This window comes from Quercus suber, unplaced genomic scaffold (genome assembly GCF_002906115.3).
Source record: "Quercus suber isolate HL8 unplaced genomic scaffold, Cork oak 2.0 scaffold_676, whole genome shotgun sequence".
In the NCBI taxonomy this organism is placed as follows: Eukaryota; Viridiplantae; Streptophyta; class Magnoliopsida; order Fagales; family Fagaceae; genus Quercus; species Quercus suber.
In genome coordinates this window covers 311,587-324,337 of record NW_027070117.1, presented here as the reverse complement: position 1 = coordinate 324,337, position 12,751 = coordinate 311,587, and the positions used below count along the sequence as shown (strand labels likewise).

General features: G+C 34.0%; 1 protein-coding gene across 1 annotated transcript; it reads left to right on the top strand.

Moving 5' to 3' along the window:
• The first annotated feature begins 7,695 nt into the window (after positions 1-7,695).
• Positions 7,696-10,386, top strand: LOC111984922 (uncharacterized). The gene is made up of 2 exons (XM_024016546.2): positions 7,696-7,862; positions 8,036-10,386. Exons 1-2 carry the CDS (start codon positions 7,850-7,852, stop codon positions 10,276-10,278), a joined length of 2,256 nt encoding a protein of 751 aa, XP_023872314.1. The 5' UTR covers positions 7,696-7,849; the 3' UTR covers positions 10,279-10,386.
• The last annotated feature ends 2,365 nt before the right edge of the window (positions 10,387-12,751 follow it).

Below are 12,751 nucleotides of genomic sequence, written 5' to 3'. Positions count from 1 at the left end.
TTAAAAGAAAAGCAAGCGGGGAGCTTGTAGCTGATTGAAGAATTCAAGAAAGAAGTAGTCCGTGGATTCGGAGCCTGCGCGTGGTCGTGTCAGGAAGTTCTACTGGTGGGTAGCATTAGGAAGTCGAGCGGGGAGCTTGTAGTCCTTTTGTATGAACTTCAATTCTTTCATAGTGAATTCAGGTTAGCCTTGAGGATCGGTGGGTCAAATCCTCCCCAGGTTTTTACCGTGTGGTTTCCTGGGTGATCATATCTTGTGTTATTTATTTTCTGCTGCATTATTATTCTTGATATGATTGTTAGATTGTTTTAACCTAGAATTGTTTAGTTTGACTAAGTAACAACTTGACTAATTAATCTAGGCTACGCAATCTGTGTGTTTAAGGGGTTTAAAAACCGTTCAGCGTTGAATGGCTCTACTGTGAAAGTATTTCGAGTTCTTATCCCCATGTGTCGACCATAAAGCTCTCAATCTTTGGAACCATATTCTAGTTTCCTTCTCTAAAAGATCATTTACCTTGTCCTGAAGTTCTCTCACTCAAAAGTTAACACTAGATAATAGTGCTTTTAACTCATCTTGTGCTAACAGCTTCTGTTTCTGTTGTAATTCTTGACGGACATGCCTAAAATTTTTCCTACTCCATTGCTGTAAAGCTTTTCCACAATTTTCTACCTTTTTTTACAATCTGTCCCCTTGGTTCAAAATCAGTAAATTTGGACCACTTAGTAGTAACGGTATCCATACATCCCTTCTCTACTAGCCACATCTCCTCAAATTGAAACGATTTGGCTAAGTTTACTGTTATTAATTCTTTGGGAAAAATCCATAGAGGGCAATGATCTGAAGTGTTGTTGTGAAGGTGATGAACTGACGAACCACCAAAATGAATTAGTGTGGGCACAAGGGGAGGAGTCGCCACCTAGTTATATGGTTTAGGAACTATGAATATAATGTCTTTTTGAGGAAGGACATTTGATCTTACTATCAGAGTTTGGGTTTAGAGTTTAGTTACGTTCTTAGGAAGGTGTTAGGTACCAAGATTGCCCGACCCTAAGGTTGGCCTCTCATCATTGTTTCTTGTATCTTAACCTCATTAAAAACATGCTTAACACTTGCATCTATACTCACACACACACTAGCATACATCTAAGCATACAATCATGGCATCATTCATCCCCAACACACATATCTATCTACCTTTAATAAAAGAGAGCCAACGAAAGAAAAACCCCTAGCATTCATCTAACATATGAAAACCCTATCATACATCTAAAATAAGGCAGCAACTTAAACATGGCAGCAAGCATGTTCCATCATATCATCAAAGTGAAAACCCTATCATACAAACCCTAATCATGCACCTAAGCATGTTCCATCATATCATCAAAGTGAAACCCTAACACAAATGGGTGAACATTGCTAATGTATGACTTACCTTTTACTTATCTCTCAGCAACACAACACTTATGGCATCAATGCATGAGCCTGTGAATGAATGACATTAAAACTAAGAAAACCCTAATCTAAACATATGATAAAAAAAAAACATGTTAAAAGGCGAACAAGCAATTATGGGGCTTAAAATATATGACAAAGAGGCTATACAGAAAAAACATGTGAAAGCAAAAAAAAAAAAAAAAAAAAAAAAAAAAAAAAAAAAAGAATTTAGGGTTTCTGGGTAACGACATCACCCACGCTAGAACAGGTTTGCGTATGCATGAATACAGCCTGCGTGCGAAGGCCAGATCATGTGTACATAGATCCTTACCCAAAAAACCTAAAAACACAGAAACATATCAGAACTTTAAAATAACAAACTAACAACCTATGTACACCAAAAAAGAAAAGAACTAAAGGACTAAACTAACCAAACATGTATGAACATAAACCAAACCAAAAACAAGATTAAAATAAGAAAAGAAAGAAAAAAAAAATGAAAAGAAAAGCTAGAAATAATACCTTAAAGAAAAAACTTCTAGGCTTGATTTTTGACTGTTTCCCTTAGTCAAATATATCACAATTCAATAAAATAGTGATTAGCAACCTTAAACTCAAAGGATTGGGGCAAAAAAAGGTCCCAATCAAATAAAAAATGACTTGAGGGTGTTTTGTAAAAAACTCCCTTTTGATCACTATTTTCTAGTGAATCTTAGGTTTTTCTCATGAGATTTCTCTGTGTGTCTTGAAAATGTATCATGTAAGGTTTTTTATATTTAAAAAAATGGGGGTTTGGAACGGCTCCCAGACGATGTGGGATTCATTTCAAACCTCAACCATTATTGCAGAAAACTTATCTTTCTTATGCTTTTGAAATCCTAGTTGCTTATGCAAGAATGTGCTTACGTACGAGTGCTTTGGCTCGCGTATGCAGGCCACGACCCACGTATGCTGGCCAAGGGCTATTTTGGTCATTTTATTTCCAAAAATAGATTTTTTCTTATTTAAAGGGTTATATTTTCCATTTTAACACTCCTCAAGTCACTTTAATATCTGATTGGGCTCCAAACTGGACCTAGGCCTTAGAGTTCGAGCATCATTAAGGAATGGGGGCCCGAGCCGTAAGTGGTACAAAATGCGGTATCTACAATTAGCCACTCATTATTCGCAACACCTCTGTCCAATCTCTCCCAAAGTGAATGACCATCACGAAGGTGTTTTTGCCAAGTGAACGGAGACCCCTTGAACCCCAAATCCAAAAAACCACATTCGTCGATAGTGTCTCGAAAGAGTTGCATTTGGGCCTGACTATGATTACCTCCACCCTTCTTTTCTGCACTTCTCACAATTTCGTTAAAATCTCTTGCACACAATCAAGGTAAGTTAAAAAAATTATTCAATTGGCGAAGTAAATCCCAAGATTTAAAACGTTTATTAGTGGCTGGTTCCCCATAGAAACTTGTTAAACATTCCATGAAGATAGTAATTTCCTACTAATAGAATTTTATTATAATTCAAAATATGTAAACAACGTGAGGTGGAAAGTTAAGTGAAATATTACTTTAACAAAGTGCCGCATGGCAGAACTGTATGGTCTCCATCATGAGATTTTTGCCTTTTATATAAAATTTAAAAACCATATTAATATATATATATATATATATAAATAATTAGTGCTCACCTATAAATAATTCATGTGTATTTACTTCATTGACACATTCAATGAACTAAAAATTTGACATAAATGCAAACTTTGAAGAGGTGGAAATCTAGATGAGAGACTTTTAAGGAATGTGCCACTTGACAGATCCTCATGCTTTTCAACGTGAGGTCTTTGCTTTTATATATACTAGTGTGTATCTTCGTGCATATGCACAGCTACAATTAAAAATAATTACAATTACACGGTTCAAATTATACATGGTATTAACTTACACTTTTTTAAAGCCATACATAGACTCAAAAATATAAAAATGAGCCAAAACAGAGGCATATGACACAAGGAAATAAAGAAAAAGAAGCAGAAAAACTTGGATTAAGGTTTCTAGGCTGAAGTATGCATGTGCATACATAAGCCTACATATGTGGGCAAGTTGTATGCGTACGCATACTTCAAACATGCGTGCACAACAGAATTATGCACGCGCAGACATGCCCCCAAAACCAGAAATATAGAAAACAGAGTAGAACCTAAACAATAAAACTAACAACCTAACATGCTTCTAATATAATATTAAACAACCTCAACTAACATAAAGAAAACAAAACAAAGCATCAACGTTAACAAATAAACAAGAAACAAAATCAAATAACTAAACTAAACAACATTAACTCAATTAACATGTCAAACTTTACATGGAACTAAATATTTTTAAGTTTCAAATTAATTATTGAAATTTCTCATTCTCTTGAAGAGATTGTCATGTTAATCAAATCTCATCACAAATTTAAAATTGATATTAATCAAATAATTAATAGGCACATTCAAATATTACAAATGTTCTCTTTGATTGTTAAATGCTATCCTATTGCATTATAAATAATTAAAAATAGTATATAATTTTTTTTTGTTCTCTTTTATTGTTAAATGTTATCCTATTCTACTATTAAGAATTAAAAATAGTATATAAGAATATAATATTATTCTATTACATAACATGATTTGGATAATTTTGTATTTATTATTGTATCTTTTTTTTTCTCATCTTATTTTATTCACCATTTAAATTTAGCCACATCCTCCATATCATTAAATTATTTATATTTTATCTTTTTTTTTAAAAAAAATTTTAAACATATAATATTTTACTTAAATTCAAGTAAATAAAATTGTCAAATTCTCACTTCCAACATATCTAAGAATTAACTCAAACCAAAATTAGAAGAGAGAGAAAGAGTATATGTGATGAGAAACTCACAAAACATACCACCAAAATGCATTGACCCAAAGTATCTAAAGTAGAGCTGCAAGAAAAAAAAAAAAAAAAATTTATATATATATATATATATATAGAGAGAGAGAGAGAGAGAGAGAGAGAGAGAGAGAGAAATAGCAAACTTATATAAAATAAGGTGAGTAGAAGAATATTCAAAAGAAAATGTATAATTGTAAACAATAAATTATCCAAACTATGCTATGTAATAGAATAACATTATATCATTGGACAACATTTAACAATAAAATAAAACAAAATAAAAAAGATAACAAATTAAAATATAACCAAATGTATCAACCCAAAGTAGAGTTAAAAAAAAAAAAAATTCATCAACCTATATTAGATGTGCAACAAAGAATTAAAAATTCACTGAGAGAGAGAGAGAGAGAGAGAGAGAGAGAGAGAGAGAGAGAGAGAGAGAGAGGAGAGAGAGAGAGAGAGAGAGTATTTACCTATTTGTGTGGGTAAAATATGGATAGAATGGAAGGAGAGAAAGAAAATATTTATAGTAAAAAAATGAAGAGAAAAAGAGTCAAAATAAAAGAAATATGAAGGGATGGAAGAATTGTAAGGTTAAGGTATAGAGTAGTGGGGAGATAAAAAGGTAAAAGTCGGAGAATGTTGGAGGAAGAGTAATTGTATGGTGATAAATTAATAAAGAGAAAAATAATTAAAAAGTAGAGAAAATATTAGAAATAAGTGGATAATGTGGCCGTTGATATGGCTTAAGAGAAGCATAGTAACAATAAATACTACACTTCAGCTTTTAGAGAGAGAGAGATATATATATATATATATTATTTATGAGGTTTTGTTCTATTTATGTATTTGTTGTTGTTGTTCAAGAGTAAATTATTTGTGTAATATTTCCAATAAAACCCATGACTCATTGTGTCTGCTAGTTACGAGATTACCATAGAACTTAGTTTTAATTAATGTATCCTTAGGTTAGCTTCAATTTATTGAGTTTTGTACGTTACACCAACCAAGGCGTGTAAGAGTGCAGATGTGACTGGATCCAGACCCTACACGTGAGCTAACTATAAGGAAAGGAAGGGAATTGTTGGCTAAAGAAGAGGATCTTTGGCTCGTGCCAACGACATGACCATCTTGGTAAAGAATGAGATTTGCATATGACATGGACTCCCAGAACTTGCACAAAAAGGAGATAATGACCCCCTATGGTTAGATGCTATAGAGCACCCCTTATTGGCTGATTTTGTGTTAGACCACTATTGAGGACATGTGTATCACTCCTGGCTTCCCTGATGTCATTTTCCTTGTTTATGGCTTGCCCCCCACGTAGTAGTAGAGACACCCTCCATTCCACTACCCTGACATTGACATGTTTTCTATCTCCTCTAGCTATGGATAGTATAATAGCTGTATTAGGGTTTGAAATGAACGAATAAGGGTTTAACACCTATCTTAATGTACCTCATAACATTCCTCGTACTATAACAAGGACATGTTGCTGAACAATTAGGGCAAGAACCAAGAATGACAAAAAGAAAGAGGTAGAAGTAGGAAAGTGAGGTAAAGGGTAGAGAAAAAGGCTTTCCTTGGGGAATAACATCACCATTGTACAAAGACTTTGACATAATAGAGAGCTCTGTAGAGTAAGAGACATTCTTCCCTTGCTCACCCGTGGTTTTTCATCCATTTCAAAGGGTTTTCCACATATTTTCCCATGCTTTCTTTACTTTCCAAGTTATGCCTTTTATTTCTCTCAACATCAAAGTGTTCAAGTTTCCATTTTATTGTTCTTAAGCTTTTTCACTTAAATGTACTGTTAGACGCATTACCCATTCTCTTACATAGTTTTGATAATCTAACTTGCACATACAAGTTAAAAAAAAAAAAAAAGGAAATAAATGATAACTATATAAGTATATTAGCTTAATTTTTAATTTTTATATTCTGTAGGCAGAAACTTTTTAGTGTTTATCATTGTAAAGTTTAAATCTTTTCACTATTCTTATTGCTTTCATATTAGTTTTTGACTCTTTTCCTTTTTATTAAATTATTTCTTTTCCTTTCTTTACTCAAGCACATCCCAATCATGCACAATTTTTGAACAATAAAATTGAGATGTTTGATGTGATGACTTTGGTTGTGGGTAAGGATATGGCTACATGAGGCTTTTCCAAGGGAGTTGGTGATATAAGTGTAGAGGCATTGGATGACTCACATGCTTTTGGTTGTTGACGTTGATTGATGACGTATCCAAAAAGAAGCAAGTTGATCACTCACGTGTGGCCTCAAATGAAACAAGGTCTTACAGGAGATGAAGTTATGCTACTATGATTGAAGATGTTGTTTACCAAGATTTGTCCATACAACTTGGTAAGGTTGCTTTTGCAATAGAAAAATTTTCTGAAATTCAACTAAATTTTGGTAGTCTTTGTGAAGAAGTTATGAAGATGAATGGGTTTGAGGAAACTATGCTTGTGTTTGCATTTGATCATTTGAATGGGGATGAAAAACAAGCTAGGTCATTCATGTTGAAAAATGACAAGCTCCATAGACAATGGTTGCAAAAATTCTTTGACAACTATTTAAGCCAATTTTGACTATGTAGGTGCATTTTATTTGAATTTGGGTGTTTCTATTTAGACAATTTGGCATTTTGGTATTTATCTAACTATTTGTACTAGATTATTTTGCACATTAAACTATTTAGCCTATATGGCTATTTTGAACTATTTGAAATGGCGCTTATTGCTATTTTGAATTATGAGCTTATGGTTTCTTATATGTATGAGAACTATTTAGGTCTTATATATATATATATATATATTGTTTGTTTGTTATCATCCATATCTATTGTGAAAGTTTTAGTTTGAAAACCAAATTCATACCTCCTTTTTTTTTTTTTTTTTTTAATGTTCATTGCATTAGTTAGATTTACATAAATTTCATATTATACATGTTTTAAATTATACAAGAAATGTTACAAAAGTTAGTGCATGTCAAATACTAGAAAACATTCTCAAACCCATTTTTAAAGTCATTACAAATATCAGAAAATGAGATAATTTATAAAAAAAAATGTTCATTTTTCAGAAAACGTTAATGCTGAAACAAATAGAGCGTAAGTCTTAAGTTGTCTTACAAGATACATCAACTTATGAATTATTTATTTATGGAAATCAACTTATGAATTTAGGGATAACTTTTTTAAAAATGTCCAGGATAGTTTAATTATCTTCACAGTAGTAGCATACAATACAATCACATGGTGAACGTTAACAGGAACAAACCAAACTGTACGAGGTTGGGTCATATTAAATTTTTGGTAAGCAGAGCGTAGCAACCAGCAGGTCTTTCTTTATTACCCTTTCCGGTCAACCACTCAGCTAGTCAATCAATTCACATTTCAAAAGTTTGCACCATTGGGTCTATTCTTACCCCACGCCTAAATTCTTTTGCCAAGAAATGCATTTCACATACAGATCACAGAACTTGAACTCAGAATGCTACTTACAAGTAAGTCACCAACATATCAAGCTTAAACAGAAAAAGTTCAATTATAACTTATAGTAATGTACCCAAATATAATATAGTGTAATTTCTAGCTATTTCTTGTCATTAGCAGTTATGTTTATTATAAATATGATCTTCTTGTCTGAGTATTAAAAGATTTGTTCTTTTGCTATCAGTTTTGAGTGGTTGGCTCTTTGTGGAGAAGAGGCAGCTCGTTGGGGTGTTCCCAGAACACGTAAGGAAACTACGGGACCTTTGGGAGCTACGAATATTGGTCCTAATCAGCCTCACCTTGCAAATATTACTGATTTTTGTAGGCAAGCGCAGAAAGTATAATCCAGGCACTTTGCTCAGTTTGTCTCTCTGGTCTGCATACCTAACGGCAGACTGGGTGGCAACTGTCGCACTAGGTGTCCTCTCCAATAACCAAAGACCTTCCTGCACTTGTGATATTGCCAGCAATAGCAATTCTAATCCTATCAATAATGAGCTTAGTGCATTTTGGGCACCATTCCTGCTGTTGCACCTTGGCGGACCAGACACAATTACTGCTTATGCTTTAGCAGACAATGAGTTGTGGATAAGGCACTTGATTGGGCTTCTTGTCCAAACTAGCGTGGCAATTTATATTACTGTCACGGCCTGGAGTCGAACTTGGCTCTCATTCCTGACCATTCCCATGCTTTTTGCTGGGTTAATAAAGTATACTGAAAGGACATTAGCCCTGAGGTATGCAAATCGTGAGCAGTTTCTTGATTCATTGCTTGATTCTCCTGATCCTGGCCCCAACTATGCCAAATTCATGGAGGATCTCAGTTTGAAAAAGGCGGAGGGCTTTAGTGTGTTGGATGCTGAAGTGATTGAGGTTGTTGACCAGTCCTATGCTACCGGCAATGGCAATAACAACAGTGACACTTGTCAACGGACATTGCCCATCGCATACAGATTCTTTGAGACTTTTAAGAGGCTCTTTGTAGATCTTATTCTGAGCTTCCATGACCGAGATAAGAGCCGGTCCTACTTCCAGAACCAGAATTTCACTTCGTCAGAAACTGCTTTTGAGGTAGTTGAAATTGAACTTGGATTCGCATATGATGTTTTCTATACCAAGGCACCTATAATATACACTGTTTGGGGATGCATTGCCCGCTTCTTTACTTCCTCTTGCACTATTATAGTGTTTGTGCTCTTCCTGATTCATGAGAAGCACAATCACCCGCAGGTTGATCTGGTCATCACTTACGTATTGTTCGTTGGAGCCATTAGTCTAGAATTCTATGCTGTCATTTTGCAATTATCCTCTGATTGGACAAAGCTATGGTTGAGTCAGAATGAATCTCAGTTTTCTCGAATAAAAAGTTGTTTTCAACCCATGGTTTCTCGACCAATCTCTTGTTTTAAATATTTTGTTTCTCCTTTAGTCTATTGTTTTCAACCTATGGCTTCTCCATTGATTTCTTGTTTTCGACATGTTGTTTACAAAGTAATATCTTTTCTTCTTCCTTCAAACAAAAAGAGGTGGTCAAATTCCATGCCTCAGTACAATTTTCTAAGTTTTACCCTTAAAGATAAGCCCGTGCCTTGTTTGGATGATAAACCTGAACTTTTTCAAAAGATTGTGAGAGATTGGCTTATTTTCTATGAAAAATTTGAGAAAAGCTGGTATAAATCCCGTAGTGGAATCTCTCCTGAATTGAAAGATTTCATCTTCGAGCATTTTCTGAAGAAGTCAAAGGACGCCACAAGCACAAAGAAAGCAGAGGACAAGACCTCATCTTTATGTAGTGCTAGAGGCAATCTTGTTTTCGAAGAATATGTACTTTCTTCCTCACTCAATTGGACCACTGACGTAGAGTTCGACCAGAGCATTCTTATCTGGCACATTGCTACAGATCTCTGTTATCACTCAGATGGAGGTGAAAACTTGGCTGCTAAATGGAGCAAGAACCTATCAGACTACATGATGTACCTATTAGACATGTGTCCTTTTCTGTTGCCAATTGGGATTGGGAAGATAAGGTTCCGAGACACAAGTGAGGAGGCTAAGAATTTTTTCCACGAAAAAGGTCTATCAAAAAATATGGGGAAATTTTGCGATAAGTTGCTTGAAGTGAATACTGATGTTGAACCGAATAAGGTGAAAGGGGATAGGAGCAAATCTGTGCTCTTCAATGCATGTAAACTTGCAAAACAATTGCAGAAAATGGATAAAGAGAAGAATTGGGAGTTTGTCTGTAATGTGTGGATTGAAATCCTAGGTTTTGCTGCTAGTCACTGCAGGGGATATTATCATGCTCAACGGCTTACGGAGGGTGGGGAGCTCCTCACTCATGTTTGGCTTCTCATGGCACATCTTGGCATTACAGAGCAATTTCAAATAAAACGAGGCCACGCAAGAGCCAAGTTGGCTGTGTACTGATGAATGATTTTATTTTTCATTTTTGTACTAAAGTTGTTGTTGTTGGTTTTTTTTTTTAATGAGAATGTGACTTAAACTATAATATCAGTATTTAAATTTAAAAATGAATTTCAGTTAGCTCAAATGGTTGTCATTTTTTCTCTTTTTACTTTTTTTTTTAATGAGAATGTGACTTAAACTATAATATCAGTATTTAAATTTGAAAATGAATTTTAGTTAGCTCAAATGGTTGTCTTTTTTTTTTTTTCTTTTTACTTTTTTTTTTAAGTGAAGAACAAGAAGATACACCACCACTTTGTTGCCATCATTGACAAAATATCATAATTAGATGTACTTTCCAAATGCTCTCTGAAGTTCAATCTTCACCTACGCTAAAAACTAATTAGTAATTTTTTTTTTTTTTTTTTTAAGTGAAGAACAAGAAGATACACCACTACTTTGTTGCCACCATTGACAAAATCTCATAATCAGATCTATGTACTCCCCAAATGCTTCACGGAAATTCAGTACTACCTTCAATGTTGTTTGCAAATTGCTTAGGCAAAGCATTCTTATGAATTTGTCAGTTATTTGCGAACGATAGCACAAAAGTTATACAAACCCCTTCTTTCAAACTTCTTCCAATCAAACCCAGAGAAATCCTACCATCTTTCACATAAATCTATTAAAAATTTGTGAGTAAAAATAAATTTCTACATATATGCCTCAGAAATTATAGTGTTTGACAGCACATACGTGTTGTAATTGACCATTCTAAATGGTGTTAGTGTGCTTAGCTGTTTGGAAAAGTTTTTTTTTTTTTCCTCATTTATATTACTTGTCGCTGGTCATTGGGTAAGGAAGAGGGCTGGTGGGAAGGTCATTTAGTAATGATTTGATGTATTACCAAATGGCATTCCCATTCATCATCCTGAACACAATTGGCTCTTTGTCTATATTTCTAACTATGCCTTTTATTGTGTGTTGGCATGCATTTTCAGCTTGATTTCCAAAGGAGAAACTTGTAACAATGGTAAGTGTTTGTGGTTTTTCATTATTTACCCTTTAGATTTATAGTTTGTTTGGATGGAGGGAGAGTAGATGGGAGTAGAGTAGAGAGAGAGAGAAATAAGTTAAATTACATTGTTTGAATGTTTTTTAAGGGAATGAGGGAATTTGGAGGGGTTTTAACTACTTCTAACCCCTCTTTTTTAATTCTCTCAAATTAGAGAGAGAGAGAGAGAGGCATAGAAATGGTTGACCAAATGAATTACCATATTTACCCTTACCATATCAACAAAATTACAAACCATGAAGATGCTAATTATTCCACTCTCCTGACTTAATTTTAAAAACAGCCAAAAAAAGTGGAAGATAATCATTCCCCTCTACTCACATTCCCACTACTCTCCTTCCCTTTACTTTTTTTTACTCTCCTCTCCCTTCAAACTTCCAAACATAGCATAAAAGTATTACTATTTTTATCTACTGTGATATATACAACTTTTTTTACAGATTGTGTGGCAACCTTACCAAGAGAGGCCACAAATCATTCTTCCTGAATTTTTGGCCAGGAAATTAGATCTTGTTTGTTCAAGAACAGTACTATTTTTTTTAATGTTGTTGTGTACCACCGGCCTGACATGTGCCTTAGGCAACATGGAATAAACATTGGCGAGTCTAGTGTTAATTCCTTGTTGGATATGGTTCCATTATGAAATCCAAGAGTAGAGCTCCAACAACAGACTATACCATGGTTTTTTAATATTTAGAGGAGTGGAACCAACGAGACTTCAACTGCTAATGATAGTATGTACTATTTGAATAGACGAATATTCAAAATTTATCGTCGAATGGAATAGAGAGACACAATTGTCTTGTCAATTCTTCTAAAGAACATGCATGGTAAGTATCTACTAATTTATATACTAGTTACATAAGGTAAATCCATTTAAGGGCAAAATATTCGTATATGTGCGTGTGCGAATTTTTATACTTGCTTTATTTGTGCAATAGTGTCTGAAGGTGGACGACAGATGAAGAAACTGTTGGGGTACACAACCATATGGCTGGAGATGACAATGAGACAGATTTGTCTCCTTATAGTCCTAATTTGTTCAAATTGACTTTTATACTTGCTTTTATCTGTGTGATAATGAGCGGAGGTTTTTATACTTGTTTTTGGGACAAATTTTGGTTACAAACTTGGTTGTAGCTTAAGGCTATAACTTCACTCTATATTTTTTTATTGAATGTGAATTTTGACAAATCCATCACTGGATTACATTTTTTTTCGTATATCCTCTATAATTGCAAAATTTTTAGAGGATTCAAGATCAATAATTATGTCTGAAAGCTCAATTAGTATGAAAATACTAGTGCTTGTTTAGATTTCCAATTTTAAATTACGACTTACTTTTACTCTAATTTATCTTAGTGCAGAACAAGAGTAAATGAAACACAATAAGCTGGTAACACTACTCTAAGCCCTAAG